This window comes from Mastigoproctus giganteus, chromosome 8 (genome assembly GCF_048544385.1).
Source record: "Mastigoproctus giganteus isolate SK-2022 chromosome 8, ASM4854438v1, whole genome shotgun sequence".
NCBI lineage: Eukaryota > Metazoa > Arthropoda > Arachnida > Uropygi > Thelyphonidae > Mastigoproctus > Mastigoproctus giganteus.
Window position 1 is genome coordinate 192,237,508 of NC_143582.1, and position 19,434 is coordinate 192,256,941.

Here is a 19,434-nt window from a genome sequence, read left to right on the forward strand (position 1 = left end):
TCACAAAACACACACTAACACACACCCTGGCCTTATGCGGAGTACTGTATTCTACACAGAGTGAAAATGTGGAGTTGGGAGAGACCCCCGGTGCCGCCAGACAAAAAAACACTATGTTACTGTGATCGATATCTAATCAGGAAATATCCTATGTAATTATTTACCTGTGCATTTGTAGTGTGTGGCATTTTCAAGGTCGAAAAATATCACTATGTAATTATTTACCTGCGTTTACATAGGTCACTTAGGAAAAGGTCTGTTGCTTCGGGTTCCATAACGCATGAGGAATATTGTTGCATTCCAAAGAGCAGGACTAAAATATTTACAAAATACTAAATTACTGTACGTACAGTAATACCCCGAAGTTACGCGATAGGTGGGTCCGACGAAAATCGCGTAAGTCGAATTCGCGTAAGTCGGGGTACAACTTTGCATATAAATACATATAAATTTTGCTTAATTGGGACCAAGGACTAACAAAAACACTAGTTTAGAAGAAAAATATTAATAAAATTGCAGTTCTTTATACATATTAATACAAAATATGTATTAAAAAAACAAATGACTTACGTTAAAAAGTTATTTCGATGTCGATGGCTTCATAAAATCTAACAAATTCGTCTGACGACACAGCGCGTTCTTTTTTTCACGCAGAATTTCTTCGTAGCAAGCTAATAATTTTTTTATTCCTTGCTTTGTAGCTATAACGCGTTCTTCGTTGGAGTCTATGTTTTCTAAAATTTTTAAGCCCTTTACAATTGAGCCCTTTTCAATTTTCAACCTGTCAAGTTTGCAATTGTCATGTGCTTTTCGCCGTTGCTTCATTTAGGCCTGTAGTACGTGCAATATCACATGGTCTTTCATTTCGCTCAAAGCGTTTCACAATTTCATATTTTTTTCTCTATCGACAGAGGCGGACTGGCAATAAGCCTTACCGGGGAAACCCCGGTGAGCCAGTGTGATTTTGGCCATAAACCATAGTATGAGGCCACTATAAATTTTCCCGGGTAAGAATTTTTGACCCAGTCCGCCTCTGTTTATCGATAATTGCTTTTCTTTTTCTCTCTGAATCTGCAGTGTCTTCACCAGGACGCTTCCTTTTTATTTTTAGGGAATAAAGCACAATTACAAAACGAGGAGGCACGCTTGATACGCATAAACAAAGCTGCGCGCATGTAGCAACTGAATAAACAACACCATAAAGGCAGAGATACACTATTAACACCTCACATTTCTAGGGGTTACTACCATAAAACAATAAAAATCCAGTTGCGTTTCTGCTAGTGGAATCTGTTATAAACTGGTAGTAAACTCGATCTAATTGCATTTGCGATTATACCGATAGCTGGAATTGTGTTGGTTTTTACGTTATTATGGTGAAAGTGTGTTTCCCCTTCACTGATATAAAAAACATAAAAGCAGCAAAGTTGAATTTTGTTCATCTTTCGCTCTCATTCTCCACCGTCGCACCGTATATCGATAACATATGAAAAACGACCTTGAAGATAGTGGGCGGCAGCGTTGCCAAACGAAAAAATCAGGAACCGCGTAACTCCGAGTTCGCGTAAGTCGGGGTAGCGTAAGTCAGGGTATTACTGTATTTACAAATATACAATATTCATTAATGTACAAAAACATTACAATGGAATATCAAATGTGAGACAGTGAATGCACGAGATTAGTGAACGTAACGTTCACTAATCTCGTGCATTCACTGTCTGCATTATTGACAATTAATTATTGACAACTGCCTCCGTAACGGAGGCAGTATTCAATAATTAATTGCATTTGTAGTGATGTAATTCCCTCGCCCTCTTCTCCCATTGGCTCAAATAAATATCACTAGGAGGAAAACTTTTTTAATGTACACAGAGATATTAACTTTCCAGAAACACATGACGGTTTCATTTTTATTGATGACTTTCTCAAATAAATAGAGGACAGTCAAATTAAAGTATTTTATGTTGTTCAGATTTAATGTTTTCTTTCTGTCCATTTCCACCTTTTTTTGTTCTTATGCCTTAAAGTTCTGATGTGTCATTTAAGACACATCAGAACTTTAAGGCTATATTGCTCTGTATATAATAATAATCTGTAAATTGCGTGTGTTCTGTGGTTTTGCTGTTTACTGAACGAAAAAGAACCCCAGGGGCTCACATCTGGTGAGAATGGGCTTGGCACACCCAGGGTCCCAAGCTGGATATCATCATTCTTTTCTCTCTTGGTGATTCCCTTATACTTTTGACTCTCTCTTTCTCAGGATAACTCGGGGATTTTTTTTTTTTTGGCTGGTGCAGCATAAGCCTTAGGCTTCCTTGAAACATCAAGCTAATAATAATAATAATAAAATTGACTGGAATTTGTGGGTTGGTCACTCACACATTAGCAAGGCTTTTGTGGATTTATTGGATGATTGTTTTCTACAGCAGCATGTTCGAGAGGCAACGAGAGGGAGTAATACTCTCTATCTGATTATCAATAGTGATTCTTTGTGAATTAAGAATCTGCAGATAAAGGAACTACTAGGTGACAGTGACCACAGTGTGCTGAAAAAGAGGCAACTACATCAGAGGTAAAGGGAAAGATTTTTGCTTTCATAAAGGTGACTACAGTGGTCTGAGACAGTATTTAAATTCTATACTGTGGGACCAACTGATGATGTTACCAACAGCAAATTCAAAATGTGAAGCATTCAAAGAATTAATCTTGGAAGCTACTAGGTTTTTCAATACCAGCTAAGAAATACTGTTCAAGATTTATGCCTAAATGGATGTCAGATGAACTAATTAGATATGTGGCAGAGAAGAAAAATGCATGGGATACATATAAATTAACAGGTGACACGGAGGCCTATGATCGATATAAGTTGGTCTGTAACCAAGTCACAAAGGAGGTTAGGCAGGCAGAGGTAGATTGATTACAAGAGATCTTTGGCTAAGGATACAAAGAGTTCTTTACTTATGTAAATTCTAGAAGGAAGGGGATGAATCAGATTAGTCCACTTGATATCAACGGTTAAACTGTTGATGTTCTTGCTCAGGCAGCTAACGAACTAAATGAAAATTTTGCATCTACATTCACACGAGGAGTTATTTAGGGACAGGAATGCCGGTGGTGTATTAAACTCGGGCAGTAAGCTAGATAATCTTGTAATAACTGAGAGTAAAGTGGAGGAGAAATGAGCATTAATAGAAGCATACGATACAAAAAAGCAAGCTTGTGCAGCATCAGCCAAAAAAAAAAAAAAACCTCCCATTTCATCCCTCCATTCGTTCCAAATGAATGTCCAGCTCAGAATTAAATTTATTCAGGCTATCAACATCCACAAGAAAAGATGGAAGTCTGTTCCACCAATGAACTACCCGCTGGCTAAAGGCAAATTTCTGCACATCTATTCTACAACTGTCTTTCCTTAATTTGACTCTGTGCCCCCTCAGGTTCTTAATCTGAAAAAGAGGAAGAATCCCATCCACATTCAACTTGCTCAACCCATTCAAGGCCTTATACACCTCAACCACATCACCTCCCAGGTGCCTACTCTCCAGGCACTGCCAATTTGCAGAACTTAAGCCTTTCTTGGTAAGAGCACCCCTTTGTTCTTCTCATCAATCTTGTTACCCTTCTTTTTACTTGTTCTAGCAACTCTACATCCTTCCTATAATAAGGCCTCCAGAACTGTACACAGTACTCTGGGTGTGGCCTGACCATTGCCTTTTATAACAGGATAATCACCTCCCCATCCCTGCTAGCAAAATTCCTATATATCATTGATAAGACTCCATGACCTGCCCTGGTAGCCCTTCTGCACTGCTCAGCAAACTTCATATTTGACTGCATAATTACACCCCTAGATCTTTTTACTTTCCACTTCCCTGAGTGTAGTACCACACAGTTGGCACTTTCTCTTGGGTTATTGCTACCCATATGCAGTACTTTGCATTTGTCAATATTAAACTTCAGTTGCCACTTCTCAGCCCATTTTCCCAACTTATCTAGATCCAGTTGGAGTAACATACTGTCTCTAACAACCCAGCAACCTTTGTATCATCTGCAAACTTGAACGTTAAACCTGATATACCTTTATCAATATCATTCATAAATATACAAAACAACAATGGGTCCAACACCAAACTCTGGGGAACTCCACTAATAACATTTGTCCATGAAGAGCAGTGTCTATTGATTACCACTCTCTGTCATCTCTCACTCAACCATCCCTTTATTCATTGTAGCAACTTATACCAATTTGTACCAATTTGTACAGCAGTCTTCCATATGCAACAGTAACAAAAGCTTTCCTGAAATCCAAGTATATGATATCAAATACAGTTTGATATCATATACTTGGATTTCAGGAAAGAAGAAGCACTGCAGGATCATCTAGACAAGACTTCAGTTATAGCTCGGACACAGCATGGGTTTGTGAAAGGGAAGTCTTGTCTGACCAATTTGATTGGATACTATGATGTGGTCACAAATAAACTGGATGCAAAGAATAATTTTGATATCATATATTTGGATTTTGGAAAGGCTATTTGTTATTTGGTTTTTTTTTTAGGAGCATTAGCAACTAAGGCCATATTGCTATGCGAATATGCGGTGGTCATTCCCTGACCTTTCCGTATCCTCCGTATTTGATGGTGACTGGCTTGAACCCTGGTCTAATCAAGAAGCGTGTGCTACGCACTGCTGCTCCTTCCCACCTGGCTAAGGAGGCACCCTTTAGAAAGGCTTTTGATACTGTTGCACAGGGAAGACTGCTGCACAAATTGGAGCAGAGTAGCATGCATTGGAGACAAATTGCTGCTATGGATAAAGGGATGGTTGAGTTGTGAAAAGACAGAGTGTTTAATCAATGGACACTGCTCTTTGTGGACTAATATTATTAGTTAGGTCCCCCAGGGCTCAAAGTTATTTAGTTAGGTCCATTGTTGTTTTCTGTATTTATTAATGATAGTGGTGGTATATCAGTTTTAATGTCCAAGTTTGCAGACAACACGAAGGTCGGCGGGGTTGTTAATGACACAAATGACAGTATGCTGCTGCAACAGGATCCAGAAAAGTTGAGCAGATGGGCTGAGAGGTGGCAAACAAAGTTTAACATTGATAAATGTAAAGTACTGCATATGGGAAGTAGTAAACCCAGAGTAACATATCAACTGTGTGGTACTACACTGACAGTGGTAGAGTGTGAAAAGGACCTGGGGGTAATTGTGCAGGCAGATATGAAGTTTTCTGAGCAGTACAGATACTCTGCAAGAGTAGCTCATGGTGTCTTGTCAATGATATACAGGAATTTTTCCAGCAGGGATAAGGAGGTGATTATCCCCTTGTATAAGGCAATGGTCAGGCCACACCTTGAGTACTGTATACAGGTCTGGAGGCTTCATTTTAAGAAAAATGTAGAGCTGTTGGAATGAGTACAGAGAAGGGCAACAAGATTAGTGAATAGAACAATGGATTGCTCTTACAAAGAAAAGCTTATGTTTTGCAAATTACAGTGTGCGAAGACTAGGCACCTGCAAGGTGATCTGATTGCAGTGTCTAAAGCCTTGAATGGTTTGAGCATGTTCAATGCTGATGTGATTGTTCCTCTTGCTCAGAATAATCGCCTGACAGGGTATAAATTCAAATTGAGGAAAGACAGTTGTAGAATAGATGTGCAGAAGTTTGCCATTAGCCAGTGGGTGGTTGATTGCTGGAACAAACTTTCATCTGTCGTAGTAAAAGTTGATAGCTTAAACAGATTCAAGGTAGAACTAGACAAACACTTGGAGCAAGTGGATGGGTGAAATGAAAAGGTGTGTGGTGTTTTTTTTTTTTTTGGCGGATGCTATATAAGCTTGCTTTCTTGCATCATGTGCCTTTGCTAATGTTGCAAAGAAGGCACATGGTGTCCTATCAATGATTTATCGAACAATTGTGAGTAGAGATAAGGACATCATAATACCATTATATAAGGCTATGGCTAGACCACACTTGGAATATTGTGTAGAAGTATGGAGACCACACCTAAAGAAAGACATTGTGCTTCTTGAGAGGCTTCAAAGATGGGTAACTCGCCTGGTGAGATTGGCAAAATGGGCATCCATATGAGGAAAGACTTCATATATGTGGGTTGCAGAGCTTGGAAACTAGGCACCTTAGAGGAGACTTGATTGAGGTGTTTAAGGCTCTGAGAGACATAAGCAAAATGATACTGATATGAAGACAAAATTTTCACAGTTATAAATGATTCTAGAACAAGGGGCCTTAATTTTAAGTTATCGGGGAACATGTTTAGACTGGATTGCAGGAAGTTTTATTTTAGCCAGTAAGTTATAAATTACTGGAATAAGTTGCCTACATGGGTGGTTGAGGCTGACAGTTTGGGGAAATTCAAAGGTCTTAGGTTGTCTATTACCTACAGGAGGAGGGAAACACTTAGGTTGTCTATTTCCTTTCCTCTTATTATTAATTATTATTTTCCCTTTTTTTTTTTTTTTTGGCTGGTGCAGCATAAGCCATATGCTGCACCATGTGGCCATTACTGATACAAATACTGACTACACAATTACCCCGGGTCTTTTTCATTCTTCACTACCCTATGTGTGGTACCACACAGTTGGTATGTTAATTTGGTATTATTGCTGCCCATATGCATTACCTTCCATTTGTCAATGTTAAACTTTAATTGCCACTTCTCAGCCCAACTGCCTAAGCCTAATTTTTCTAGATCTTTGTTGTGATAGCATAACCTGATAACCCTCATTAGCCACACTGCCAACCTTCATATCATCTGAAAACTTAAACATTGAATCTGGTATGTGTTCATCAAGCTCAATGTAGTAGACAGTTTTTTAATATATTAATTCAAACTAAATAAAATGGGCTGAATTGTTTGGATACACCAGTTTTCCTATTTATATGAAAAAGCCATACTCTTCCAAAGGGGTATTAACAAATCCACTAAATCACAGAGCCCTGTAAATCAAGCTCAAAGGAAACAATGCTCTCCTGGTTTATCCAATTAATGAAATTCAAAACTAAATTAATAGCATCAATTACCTGATCGCACAGATATCCTTTGAGCAATAATTCTACCTCCAACTACTGCTAATAATGTACAAATAGAGTGACCTACAACAGCACCCAATGTTACACCAATTGCATCCTGAAAAGAAATAATAATCTATTATATAAGGCAAGAAGGAATAAAAAATAAGCATACTAATTTATTTTTAAATCAGTTATATACAGGGTGTTTCAAAAGTGATGGTCAATAATTTAAAGGTGAACTGCACAGACTACAATATGCAAAAAAAGTCTAGTAAACATGGGTCCTTAAGTGAATCATTTTTGAGATATTGCACATTTCTAATTGGGATCCACCACTGAAAAGGTGAACTGTACATGGTTGGGATCCACTACTGACTTGTTTGTTTAGGTTAGGTTATTCTCATTCTCTCCCTTTCCCCTCTCTCAATGCTCTTAGATGTAGCAGGCATACTAGTACTTGTCAAAGGATAGTCAAAATGGAAAGAGGTTACAGCAACGAAGAATAGTTAAATCCTATAGATTTTTGTATCTGAGGTTATGAAAAGAAGCTTGGTGTATACTTCTGACATTAACACAGTTGAGGAATTGCAGCGTCGGGTTGGAGCCTTTCGGCAAATCAGAAATGACCCAGGAATGCCTGAGAGGATTGTTAACTCAATGCAGAGAAGACTACAAAGCTGCGTACAGATGCAAGGACAGTATTTTGAATACCTTTTGTAACATCCTGTAACATCTGTAAAATCCTGTGGTGTTGAAACCAAAAATTAAAAATGTATTATCTTATGTTTAATAAAACCACCCTTAGAAAAGGATTCAGTTTTTTGCTAAACTAGTGCTCCCCATAGTCAATGGCAGATCTTAACAGAAAATGTGCGTTATTTCGAAAATGGTTTATTTGCGGCCCAATGTTCAGTGGGACTTTTTTGCTTATTTTAGTTTGTACTTTTCACCTTTAAATTATTGACCATCATTTTTGAAACACCCTGTATATTAGAATTTCTAATTCTAGTACAATAAATGCAAACTGTAGAGCATAAGAGAAACTTAAATCTGAACCTGTTTTGAAAGCACCTCTGAATTTTGAAAAATATGTATTAAGGCATCACACTATTCACTCTTTCTTTATTTCTGTCATGTAATTAATAAAAGCCCTCACTGGTCAGTTTCTAAAGTACCACTAGAGTATAGACACATTAAAAAAGTAGTACTGGAGTTGGAAAACAATATCTTGTTCCCACATTTGTAGTTTTAGTTGACATGCAAGTCTCCAAGTCAGGTTCAAACAGCAGCTGATAATTAGATCATGATGAAAGTCATGGTGAGATAATTCAGCAGAAGACTGAATTATCTCACCATGCCTTTCATCATTAGGCAAAATTTAGAAAAATTTAAACCAGGGAGTGTAATTATTGATAGAAAAAATGCAGCTTACTACAGAGTACAACTTGATCTTCTGGCAAACATCCTGTAATGCAAGCAAGCCACTGTTAACTTCAGCTAGTTTGTCAAAATATATTTTTGCAGTTGGCAGATTTTAAAATATAGAAAATACTATACTACAATATCCCTACACTACAAGTTGCCTAGATATTGCACTACTTTCAAGCAAGTGGCATAACTGAGAGTCTAGTCTGCCACTTATTACACTAGCTACACGTATGTACATGTGATGTACATTTATTTTATATCAGACTTTTATACTGTTACTGACATATCCAAGTGAGGCTTTACACATATCTCACTAGATATATCTCCTTTATTCTTAAAAATAAATTCAATAAAACTATTTCCTTCTGGAAGCAGAATTTTATTGATCAAGAAATGTGGAATCATTGTTTGGGTAAAAGGGGAGGGGGGAAAAAAGAGAAAATTTGGATCCTTCTGCTCCTTCCCTCTTTATAATTGTATTCTTTAACATGGTTACCCCTATTTTAATTTAGTCTGTTAATTTGTCTTTTAAGTTTGTGTTTAGTTATCAAATTATTCTAATTTTGAAATAATTGGGAATGGACATTACATTGTTTCTATCCATGCAGTAAAATTTATATTATATATAAAATAACACTATTATACTATGTGAAAATTCTTAACAAATAGGTTTTATTAAACTCAAATATAATACAAGCTCAATACTACACTAATTTGTTAGCGGGTGATGTTTCAAGATTCTTGCAGACCCCATCATCTTCGGACCATAAATGCTATGGGAGGATATAACATCCTCAACATGAAAATTACTATGAAATTAATTAAGAAATTAAAACTAATGTTTAAGTTAAGAAATGCATTAATACAATGTTGAGAAAACAGAAGATTCATTTAGAATTTAACTTGACTCTATAGTCAAGTTAAACTACAAGTTGAATATTAATTAGAAAAATGACAAATTATACCTACATACACTTTGGGGGAAGTGGACTTTTTGCTTCCTGTACTGTAATACAAACAAAAACTTTCCTTGTGCAGGACTACATAAAGGGAACCAGGTAAGTTATGGTTTGGTCAGTGTAGGGCTATATAAAGAGAACCTTGATAACCTCAAACAGTATCTTACCTGGTTCTCTTTATATAGCCTGTACAAGGCAAGTTTTTGTTGTTTGTATTCGAGTGCTGGAAGTACAAAGTCCAATTCCTCCAAGTGTACGTAGGTATATTGTCATGTTTCTATTTAATTTGTGGTTTAACTTTACTATAGCGTTCTAAATATTTTATATTCTCAAGTTTACATTAATGCCAGTGGAATGTTAGTTGTAATTTCTTAATTTCATAGTAATTTTCATGTTGTGAAGATGTTCTTATAACCCACCACATAGCATTTATGGTCTGAAATGGAGTTTCAGTAAGAATCCTGACACATCATCAACTAATCTGTTAGTTGATGACGTGTATTGAGCTTGTATTATATTAGTATAATATTGAGCTTGTGTTATGAATTTAATAAAACCTATTTGTTTAGAATTTTCACGTGGTATAATAGTGTTATTTTATTATATATATATATATATATATATATACAGTGCCTTTTTTTTTTGGGATGGTATGGCGTACCGGCACCTTTATTAACAGTGACGTGTGACATTTGGATGCAGTGCTTCAAAATTTGTAATATTCCATAAATTTTTTCACGTTTACCTACTATTCAAATAGGCTTAAAATTATTTAACTAAATTTGCATTTTTCACTGTCTATTGTTAAGATATTTTCTACATAAAACTGTATAACCATTTTCATAATTCTAAATTACTCAGTAGGACCTCTGTTTAATGAAGTCCTTTTATAGCGAATTATTTTGAATTCCCCTTGGAAGTAACATTTAAAATACTTTCCGTTGAGCAAAGAAAATTTTCATATAGTGAACTGAGAGAATTAACTCGGTACGCACTGTTTGCATTACTGGCCTTCAGGCAATTACTAAACCTGTCCCACACATGGAGAAATCACGCTGGTCAACAGTGAGCAGATCAAGAGGTATTCCCAATGGGCTCTGGTCCACCTTCTACTGCAGTGGTGTCCAAACTTTTCCCATACAGGGGCCATATTCAAAAAAAATTCAAGAAGTTAGATTTCTTTATGCTGATTTAGTTGACTTTCCGGGCGGGCCGTAGGTTGGGCACCGCTGTGAATCAACTGTAAGTGCCCCGTTTGAGAATTAGGAGAGAGCGATTTTCTTTTACCCCGAAAAATAATCAACTGTTCTTTCGCAGAAGTGCGTTATCAACATTTTTCCATAAATTTTCCCTATCTCTGTTTACATGATCACAGTACCTGAATATCCGAATGACACTAACATTTTGGACAGTTTCAAAAAAAAAAAAGAAAGAAAGAAAGAAGAAAAAATTCAAATTAAGGAACTAATGACAACATCGATGACGAGAGAAGGAAAGCGAGGAAAACGAAGGTATTAAACCTTCTAAACAAGAATTGTTGCCACTTGGTGAAAATGAAGTTAGAAAATTGTCAATTAGGTTACAGTTAAATGAAAGAGATACAATTCGTGGATTTCGGGAATACTTAATTGCATTTGATGGATGCTCTGAGTAAGATACCAATTTCATTGAGTCAATGTGAACGAGGATTTTCACAAATGAATCTTATTGCCAGCCCAACAAGAGCTTTGTTGATGACAAAAATAGTTTCTTCACTACTGTTTCTTAAAATTGTAGGCCCCCACTGACCTGCTTCGATCCAGCAAAATATGTCGATTTGTGGCTGCTTCGGAAACGTCATTCAGCAACCAACACACAAAGAGGAAGAAAAGTCGGCATAGGGTGTCAGATGAGAACTTAATAAAAATTTGGAATATTCTACAAAAACTTTATGAAATTAATTTTACTTATGTTATTTATTTTTACTTATTATTTTTAGGGTCCACAGTCTAACGAAAGCCCTTATAATGTCGCTCGGTTGTCCGTCTGTCCCTCCGTCTGTCGCAGCATTGTATCTCTGGAACCACTCAACCTACTGACTCGAAATTTTGCATGGGGTTGTACATCATGTGGGCTAACATAATGCCATACTGATCATTGTTGATAAAAATTTGTCTGAGAAATGGAGTGGTAAAATGTGGGGGGACAAAAAATGTCAACAATCTATAGCTTATTATACACCATTGGAAAGAGTTCAACGAGTAGGCTTAAAATATAATTTTAAAATATTTTTAAAATTAAAAATGACAGTGCCAGACAGGAAAATGTGAGTAATTTTCGTGTCCCCCCTATTTCCGTCGCTAATGGAGCTAAAAATTTAAAAATCACGTTAGCTATGCGTTATTCGATGCTTATCAAGGGAAAACTATTCCGATTGAAATCTATCATTTACTTTTTGTGTTAAAATAAAAAAAAATAAAAATAAAAATAAAATTATTGCACTTCGATAGTGAGCTTCTTTGTACTAAGTAACTCTCCTTTTGGTAACAAAAAGGTTGCTAAATAGTTAGTTAATAATTCTATAAAGGTCATTTATAAATTTTGCAACAAGAAGTATTTTTTAACAATTTTCAAAGCTGGAGTTGTCCCGGCAAGGAGGTACTCAGAGAGCCAGTATTGAGGCGCTGGTGGTGGGTAGGCACCTGTGTGGAGCCTTGCACAGCCCTCACCTGCCAGTCGCTTCTCCCCCAAGGGTTTAATTGCTTCTCCAGGAAGAAGTCGGAGTCGCTTCTTCCACCCTTACCCTTGTCATTCACAACAACTGAAAACACTAATAGACAAATATTTTCATTAGTTCCTTGGTTTTAGGCCAAGGAGGGGTACTGGAAACTTTTTTTCAGTTACCATAAAGCTCTCTACTTGAGATACTACACTAACGACAATCCATGACTATGGACCCTTCATCCGGAGTGCTCGGCACACAGTAGTTGACCAATTTATTTACTTATTTTTTTATATACTTGAATAATAAATTTATGCTTAATAAACTGTGTTAATATACTAAATTTGTTGTTCTTAATCCAAAAATATTACTACTAAAGTAACAATATCAGGAAAAAAAAAATTTTCAGGATACTTTTCATATCCTTTTAATTTTCATTTTTTCCTCATAGCAAAGAATGAGTACCGGCACCTATTTTTTTACAAAAAAAGCACTGTATATATATATATATATATATATATATAAAGTATAAATTTTACTATAATCTAATTCTGTTATTAGTTTGTAGTTTTGCTGTTTAATTTCAGTTGGTAGATATTATTATTATTATTTGGTTTTCAGGAGCATTAGCAACTAAGGCCATATTGCTCCAGGGATATGCGGTGGTCATTCCCTGACCTTTCCACATTCTCCGTATTTGGTGGTCACAGGCTCGAACCCCAGTCTAATCAAGAAGCATGTGCTATGCACTGCTGCTCCTGCCCACCTGGCTACGGAGGTGCCTCAGTTAGTAGAGGTTATGTTGTATATTTCCATTTTAGTTTGGCTTTTTGATTGGGTAGTCATCAGCTAACTGTATTTTGTCTTTCAGTTTGTTTGAGTTGTTTCCTTGTTTAACCACATTTATATGTGTTTTCTGTTGCCATGTTTGTCTTGGTCACTCGCATTGGGGAAAATATAGTTCTTTTGTTGTAACGCAAGCCATGACAAAAATGAAAGTGTTCGGGAATTAACACAATACCAATGCCTCTTGAAAAAGTAGTTATTGTGATTCCCTTGAACTTTCTTTTCAAGGTTTCTTCTTTAGTGGGTGTCTGCATTTGCTTGCTCGGTTAACTGGAATGGGAATATCCTAGCTGGTTTTTGCAGCAGTTGTGCCATACTTTCAGCAGGAGACCATGCCATTCTGCTTCTCTGGGTGAGTGTAGGTTTCCTATTTATTTATTTATTTCTGAAATTCTCTAATTTTATTTTTAATTTTTGCTTATATGCATGTGGCAGTTGCCACCTCATCAGCATTACCAATTGCAGTTTGCAACTATATCTTCATTATGGTATAACAGTATTTTAATTTAAAAAAAAATCAGATCATAACTTCCGAAATGACAAGTGTGACAGTAGTGACAACCAGCAAATTCATTCTACACAGACTCATTGATTTGTAAGCACTTGTGAATTTGTGTTTCAGACATACGCAATAAAATAATCTTTGTCACAATTCATCTTCTAAAATCCTGGGTGTATTTTGTGGTCTGGAAAATACAGTAAATATCAAACTAGATGTTTGGCAACGTTATTTTGTTTAAAGTGGTGAACACCTAAGTAACTAGTGGTATAGGATGTTGTACTATTGTTAATACTAAGGCCACTGCAATACTTCTCTGCAATTTAAAATGTACTAGCCACAAAAATAGATGAATCAACAGAAAAAGTGCTATATCACATAAATATAAAATACAGTCAATTCCAGTTATTTGGGACACATCGGGACTAGTGTATTTTGGCCCAATTAAGCAGCTGCCCCAATTATCCGAAGTTTCACATAAACAGTTAAAAATACAATGGACCCCGCTTTACAATTGATTCACTGTACAATCAAATCACGTTACGATGGACTCACCATACCGTTCACTATATGATGTGTAGTAAGCGCCGGTCATTGTGATCACATTTGTGAATTGAATTTTAATTCTATTAAACAGTGATTCTAATTAGCAAAAATAGGAGAATATTATCCACAAGCTATAAAAGTAAAGATATATTAAGCACAAATTTACCCTTTATTACCTTACCAATTAAAAAATTAAATTATACGTGAAAACTGAAAAAATACACGCGATAATCGGAATAATTAATATGTACATACTAACTAGTGGACATTTCTGTTCACTGACATTTGTGGCTGGGGATTAAAATTCAAAACAGTAAAAAGATAAGCAATCAATAACAAAGAACACACAAATTGCAAGTAACACGATACATGCAAATGAGAACGGAGTAACAAGTTATGAAGCTTTAAAAATAGGAATGAAGAGAAGATTCTGAAAATTAATTTTTTTACATGATTGAAGATTTCATGGAAGTGTAAACACATTCCACCATAATAACCTACAGAATTCCAGCTGTCAGTATTATCACAAATTAAATAAGGTTGAGTTTAATATCCATTTATGATAGATTGCACTAACAGAAAAGCCCAATAAACAGGTGACTGCTAATTGTTTTTATTGTTTTATGGTTGTGACCTCCAGGAATCTGACCAAACCACATGGTATTGTCGGAGACAATCATAGGGTAATCTCCAGTGCTGTGGTCTCCTGCCCTGATTAAACAGCATGTTGTCCCAATTAAGCAAATTAAACCCTGGCTATTTTTTCGATTGGGTTCTGTTTTTTAAGATTTGCCCCAAATAATTGTGGCCCAAATAACCGGAATCCACTGTAGTAAGTTTATATACAGTGGTAGCTACATAAATTGAATCATTGCAAATTTTCTCCCAAAATAAGCATTACAATTGAAATAACTGATCCTATAGCCTCAAATATGTTATACACTCATGTAAAATGATCATGCATTTTATTGATAAGAAAATCAATTAAAGAAAAAACTATTAAGACATTTATTTACAAATAATCATAAGAGAGAAAATGGAAGTGAAAAAGAATATTACTGACATTGTCAAAGAAAAGCTTTTAACATATAAAATGGATGCAAGAAACCAGATATCCAAAGGCTATTCTGTAATGGATGCCTCCTGGGAGAAGAGGAAGACCTAGGAGGACATGGATGGATGGAGTACAGGAGTGCATGACAGCCTGAGGTTTAAGAGACCAAGACACCTTGAACTGCATTTTATGGCGGGAAAAAATTCCTACCAAAAAATAACTTGTATGCTGAGGAAACCCATTGTAAATAGAAACACTCCTCTTGAAGAAGAAGATAATCATAAGAAATAAATTACAGGCCATATTCCTTTTCATCGTGAGCCAATGTTGGAAATTAACCTATAAGATGGAATAAAAAAACATATCAGCAGCAAACAGATAGAGCTGTGATACCATAAGGTCTTCTATAACAGATAGTATTTTTTTGGCCCGTGATAAAATTTAATCACTGCCTTGCATAGCATGGAGTATATCAGATTCTTAATATAGTAACTGTTTAGTCCATGGCAAAAGAAATGAATAAGGGTTTCTTGTAATGTTATCTTGCTTGATGGCTTTTTAGCAATTTTCTCTCTTAGAACATGTCACAGTTTTCAACTGGGTTAAAATTAGGACTATTTGCTAGCCAAGGATCAAATATTGCAGTCTTGCATGAACTTCTTCAAAAAAAAAAAAAAAAAATCAATACAACAGTCAGTGTTTGAAACAAGTTAAAATTAATATACTAGAAATTGTATTAAATGATTATTCATGCAAAGTGTAGAGTCATGTTCAAAAAACACAATTTTCTGTTCCTTGAAAAAGGCCTCTGATGACAGGCAGAAGAGTCTCCTTTAAAATTTGTGTACTAGTCACCATTAAGAGTACCCTTTATAAAATGTATACTGTCCACTCCTTTGCTCATTATGCATCCCCAAATAATTTGATCCAATGGAAACTTTACTGCTGATTGAATACAATAGGGTAATAAGCTCTGTTACATCTATGCTGAGCATAGCATTTACCATTCAATCTGTGGAAGTTAAATTTGGATTCAGAGAATAGTAGATTCCAACTGCTCACTGTCCAGGTTAGCCTAACCAACAACCAGGTTAGTCTGGTTGTTGTTGTGGTGTTTTCTGGCGCAAGAGCTACTTAGGCCATATTGCGCTTCCTAAATTAATTGAGTTACTTATGATAACTGCACGGTGGGCAGTTAGAAACGGTCATACATTTTTATTTGTTTTATATACAAAAAGAATTCAGAGAGATTTGCTTTACCTATTATGCTATTCAGAGAGAGAGGTTGCTGTAGATCTGAAATGAAACTAAAAGACATTCGTCGGGCATTGCTGAACAAGTTACATTCAAGGAGTATATGTTTTACTGTAAGTGGTTGCGAACAGTGTGCACACTGCGGAGGATCATTTCCTGTAAGCAGATAGAGATGAGTGAGGTGAGTGTGACCTATACGAGTTCTGGCTAAGATTACTTCTTTTCTATTTTTCCGAAGGCTAGAAGTCCATAATTGTGGTTCAGGTTTTATTTGAAATAGCTTATTGGTTTGCATTTTCCACAGAAGTGTCCATTGTTCCATAGATGTTCTCCATATGTTATGTCTATAATCAGGATATGGGACTAGGTTATTTGTTGAGGATATGATGGAAGGATACTTAGCAGCACTGTCTGCATATTCGTTTCCTGGAATACCACTGTGGCCAGGGATCCATGAAAAGATAACAGTTTTCTGATGCTCGTGAAGATGCATCAGCTTATGTTTTATGAACTTTAATAAAGGATTTTTAGGTGGAGAAGTCCTTTTCAAAGCTAGAATAGCACTCTGTGAATCAGTATATATTATACTTTTATTTATTGACATTAGTGAGATGTTTTCCAGAGCAAGCTTAATGGCATGGAGTTCAGCAGTGTAGCTGCTGCATTCGATTGGAAGTGAAATTGAGACAGTTGTATTAGGAAAGATAGCAGCTGCACCCACTCGACTGTCAGACTTCGAACCATCAGTATAGATCTTGGTAAAGTGTGGGTACTTTTGTGAGTGAGCAACATGTAGTTGTTGGATGTTAATATCCGCTATAGAGCCTTTACCCCATTGCTCAAAGTATTCATCAGAAGGGTGAAGTTAGTCCACGGGGGATCCGGATCTTTTTTTTCTCTGATGATATTATCAAGCTGAATATTCCAGCTTTCTGTTAGATTCTGCAGTCTGATACCAGAAGGTCGAATGTTCTAGGTTTATTTGTATAATGGGTTTTCAATTGAGGATTATGCAACAGTGGCCAAACCGGATGAGTAGGCAGACTTTTAATTTTAGCTGAGTAGTTTATCAGCAACATCTTTCTTCTTATGCTAAGTGGAGGTTTGTGAGCCTCAACATAAAGACTTTGAACTGGTGATGTTCTGTATGCACCTAGGGCTATCCTAAGAGAAGAATGTTGGATGGGTGCAAGACGGGCCAAGGTGCTCTCCCTAGCTGAGTCATAAACAGGTGCTCCGTAGTCTAACCGAGATCTAATTAGAGATTTATATAAGTGGAGCAAGGTATAACGATCGGCGCCCCAAGATGTACCGGAGATGACCCGGAGTATATTCATTTTCTTTGTGCAAGTGGTTCTTAGATACTTGATGTGCTCCTGGAAGTTTAACTTCTTATCAAAAATTAGCCCTACGAGGCGAATACTGTTCACAATTGGTAGTGGATGATTGGCCAAGTGCAACTCGGGTTCAGGATGCATTGCGCACTTCGTGCAGAAATGAATAGCTGTAGATTTGTGGCTTAACAGTTTGTATCCATTTTGCGCAATCCATAATTCAATGTTATTAATGGATATTTGTAGATGCCTCTCAATATAGTTCATATTCTGGGAATGACAGGATATGGTAAGATCATCTGCATAGAGATACGAGTCAACGGTATTTGGAACGCTGTTTGTGATGTTGTTTATTCGTATTGCAAACAGAACGGCACTAAGAACAGAGCCTTGTGGGACTCCTTCTTCTTGAATGTATGTTTGAGATAAAACCTGCCGGTACCTCACTTGGAAAGATCTGTGCTGAAGGAAGCTTTGAATAAAATATGGTAAATGGCCTCTCATAAGAATAGAATGGGGATCTCTTAGGATACCGTAGCGCCACGTGGTATCAAAGGCCTTCTCTATATCAAGGCATATCATGACGAGATGTTGATTTCTGATGAATGCATTTCTTATGTTGGATTCGGCTTTGGTCATGAGGTCTAGGGAAGATCTATTCTTCCGAAAGCCAAACTGATTATTACTGATTATGTTTTCGGATTCAAGGTACCAGGTGAGTCGATGGTGAACCATTTTTTCCAAAGTCTTACTCAGGCAGCTGGTTAGAGAAATTGGTCTATAGTTGTTAGGAATCGAATGGTCTTTTCCAGGTTTAGGTATGGCTATTACATAAGAATGTCTCCAGGAAGTAGGGAATATATGTTCTGAGAATATTCTATTGTAAAAGTTTAGCAATGAAATTAGTGATTTCTGATTGAGGTGTTGAATCATTATATTGTAGATTCCATCAGGGCCAGGAGAGCTGTTTCTTGAGGTATATATAGATTCTTTCAGTTCAGATATTGTGAGTGGTTGGTTGTAGGTAAAAGGACATGCAGTTTTGAAGTCTAGTTTCCTTTTCTCAGCTTCAGCTTTGATTTTTTGAAAAGATGGTTGATATGCAGTTGAGGCAGACAACTCACAGAACACCGTTCTTAGGGCATTGGCAATTTCATCAACAGATGAGATCTCCTTTCCATTCCAATTAATAATAGGAGAAGGCAACTTATGATATTTACCATTTAGTTTATTTTTTCCCAGATTATTCGGGTATCAGTATCTTTGTTGATTGAGGAGGCAAATTTTATCCACGAGTCTTTTTTCGCCTTCTGCCGGATATAACGAGCTTTGGCTCTCAGTCTCTTGAAGTTAATAAGGTTGGCAGTGGTGGGATGTTTGCGGAAGGTGTTCCATGCTTTGTTTTTTTCTCTCTTCGCTTTATTACAATCGCCATTCCACCAGTGATTGGTATGCCGATGGTTTCTTATTTGAGACTGTGGGATGGCGGCTTTTGCTGCTGTTAGTATCTGCATTGTGATATGATCGGTGACAGTGTCAATAGCAGAAGACTATGGTGTCATCATCAAAAGATACATAACTGGTAAATTTCGTACAGTTTGCTTTGGAAAATTTCCATTTTGTTTTTGTTTCAGTTTGTTTGGAATGGGTGGTTTGAATACTACAGATCAGCGGATAGTGATCACTATTTAGAGGATTGTCATGTACTGCCCACTCTATAGTTGGGAAGAGGATCGGAGAGCAAATTGAGAGATCTATTGCACTGGTTGACCCAG

General features: G+C 36.5%; 1 protein-coding gene across 2 annotated transcripts in view; it reads right to left on the reverse strand.

Annotated features, from left to right (window-relative positions):
• LOC150082121 (putative divalent cation/proton antiporter TMEM165) overlaps nucleotides 1–19,434 on the reverse strand; it is a 156,124-nt gene that overhangs the window by 25,329 nt on the left and 111,361 nt on the right. For both annotated transcript variants that reach the window (XM_090379110.1, XM_090379108.1), the window contains one exon: nucleotides 7,048–7,153. In XM_090379110.1, the coding sequence (XP_090235236.1) occupies nucleotides 7,048–7,153 (106 nt within the window). The remainder of the gene's footprint in view (nucleotides 1–7,047; nucleotides 7,154–19,434) is intronic.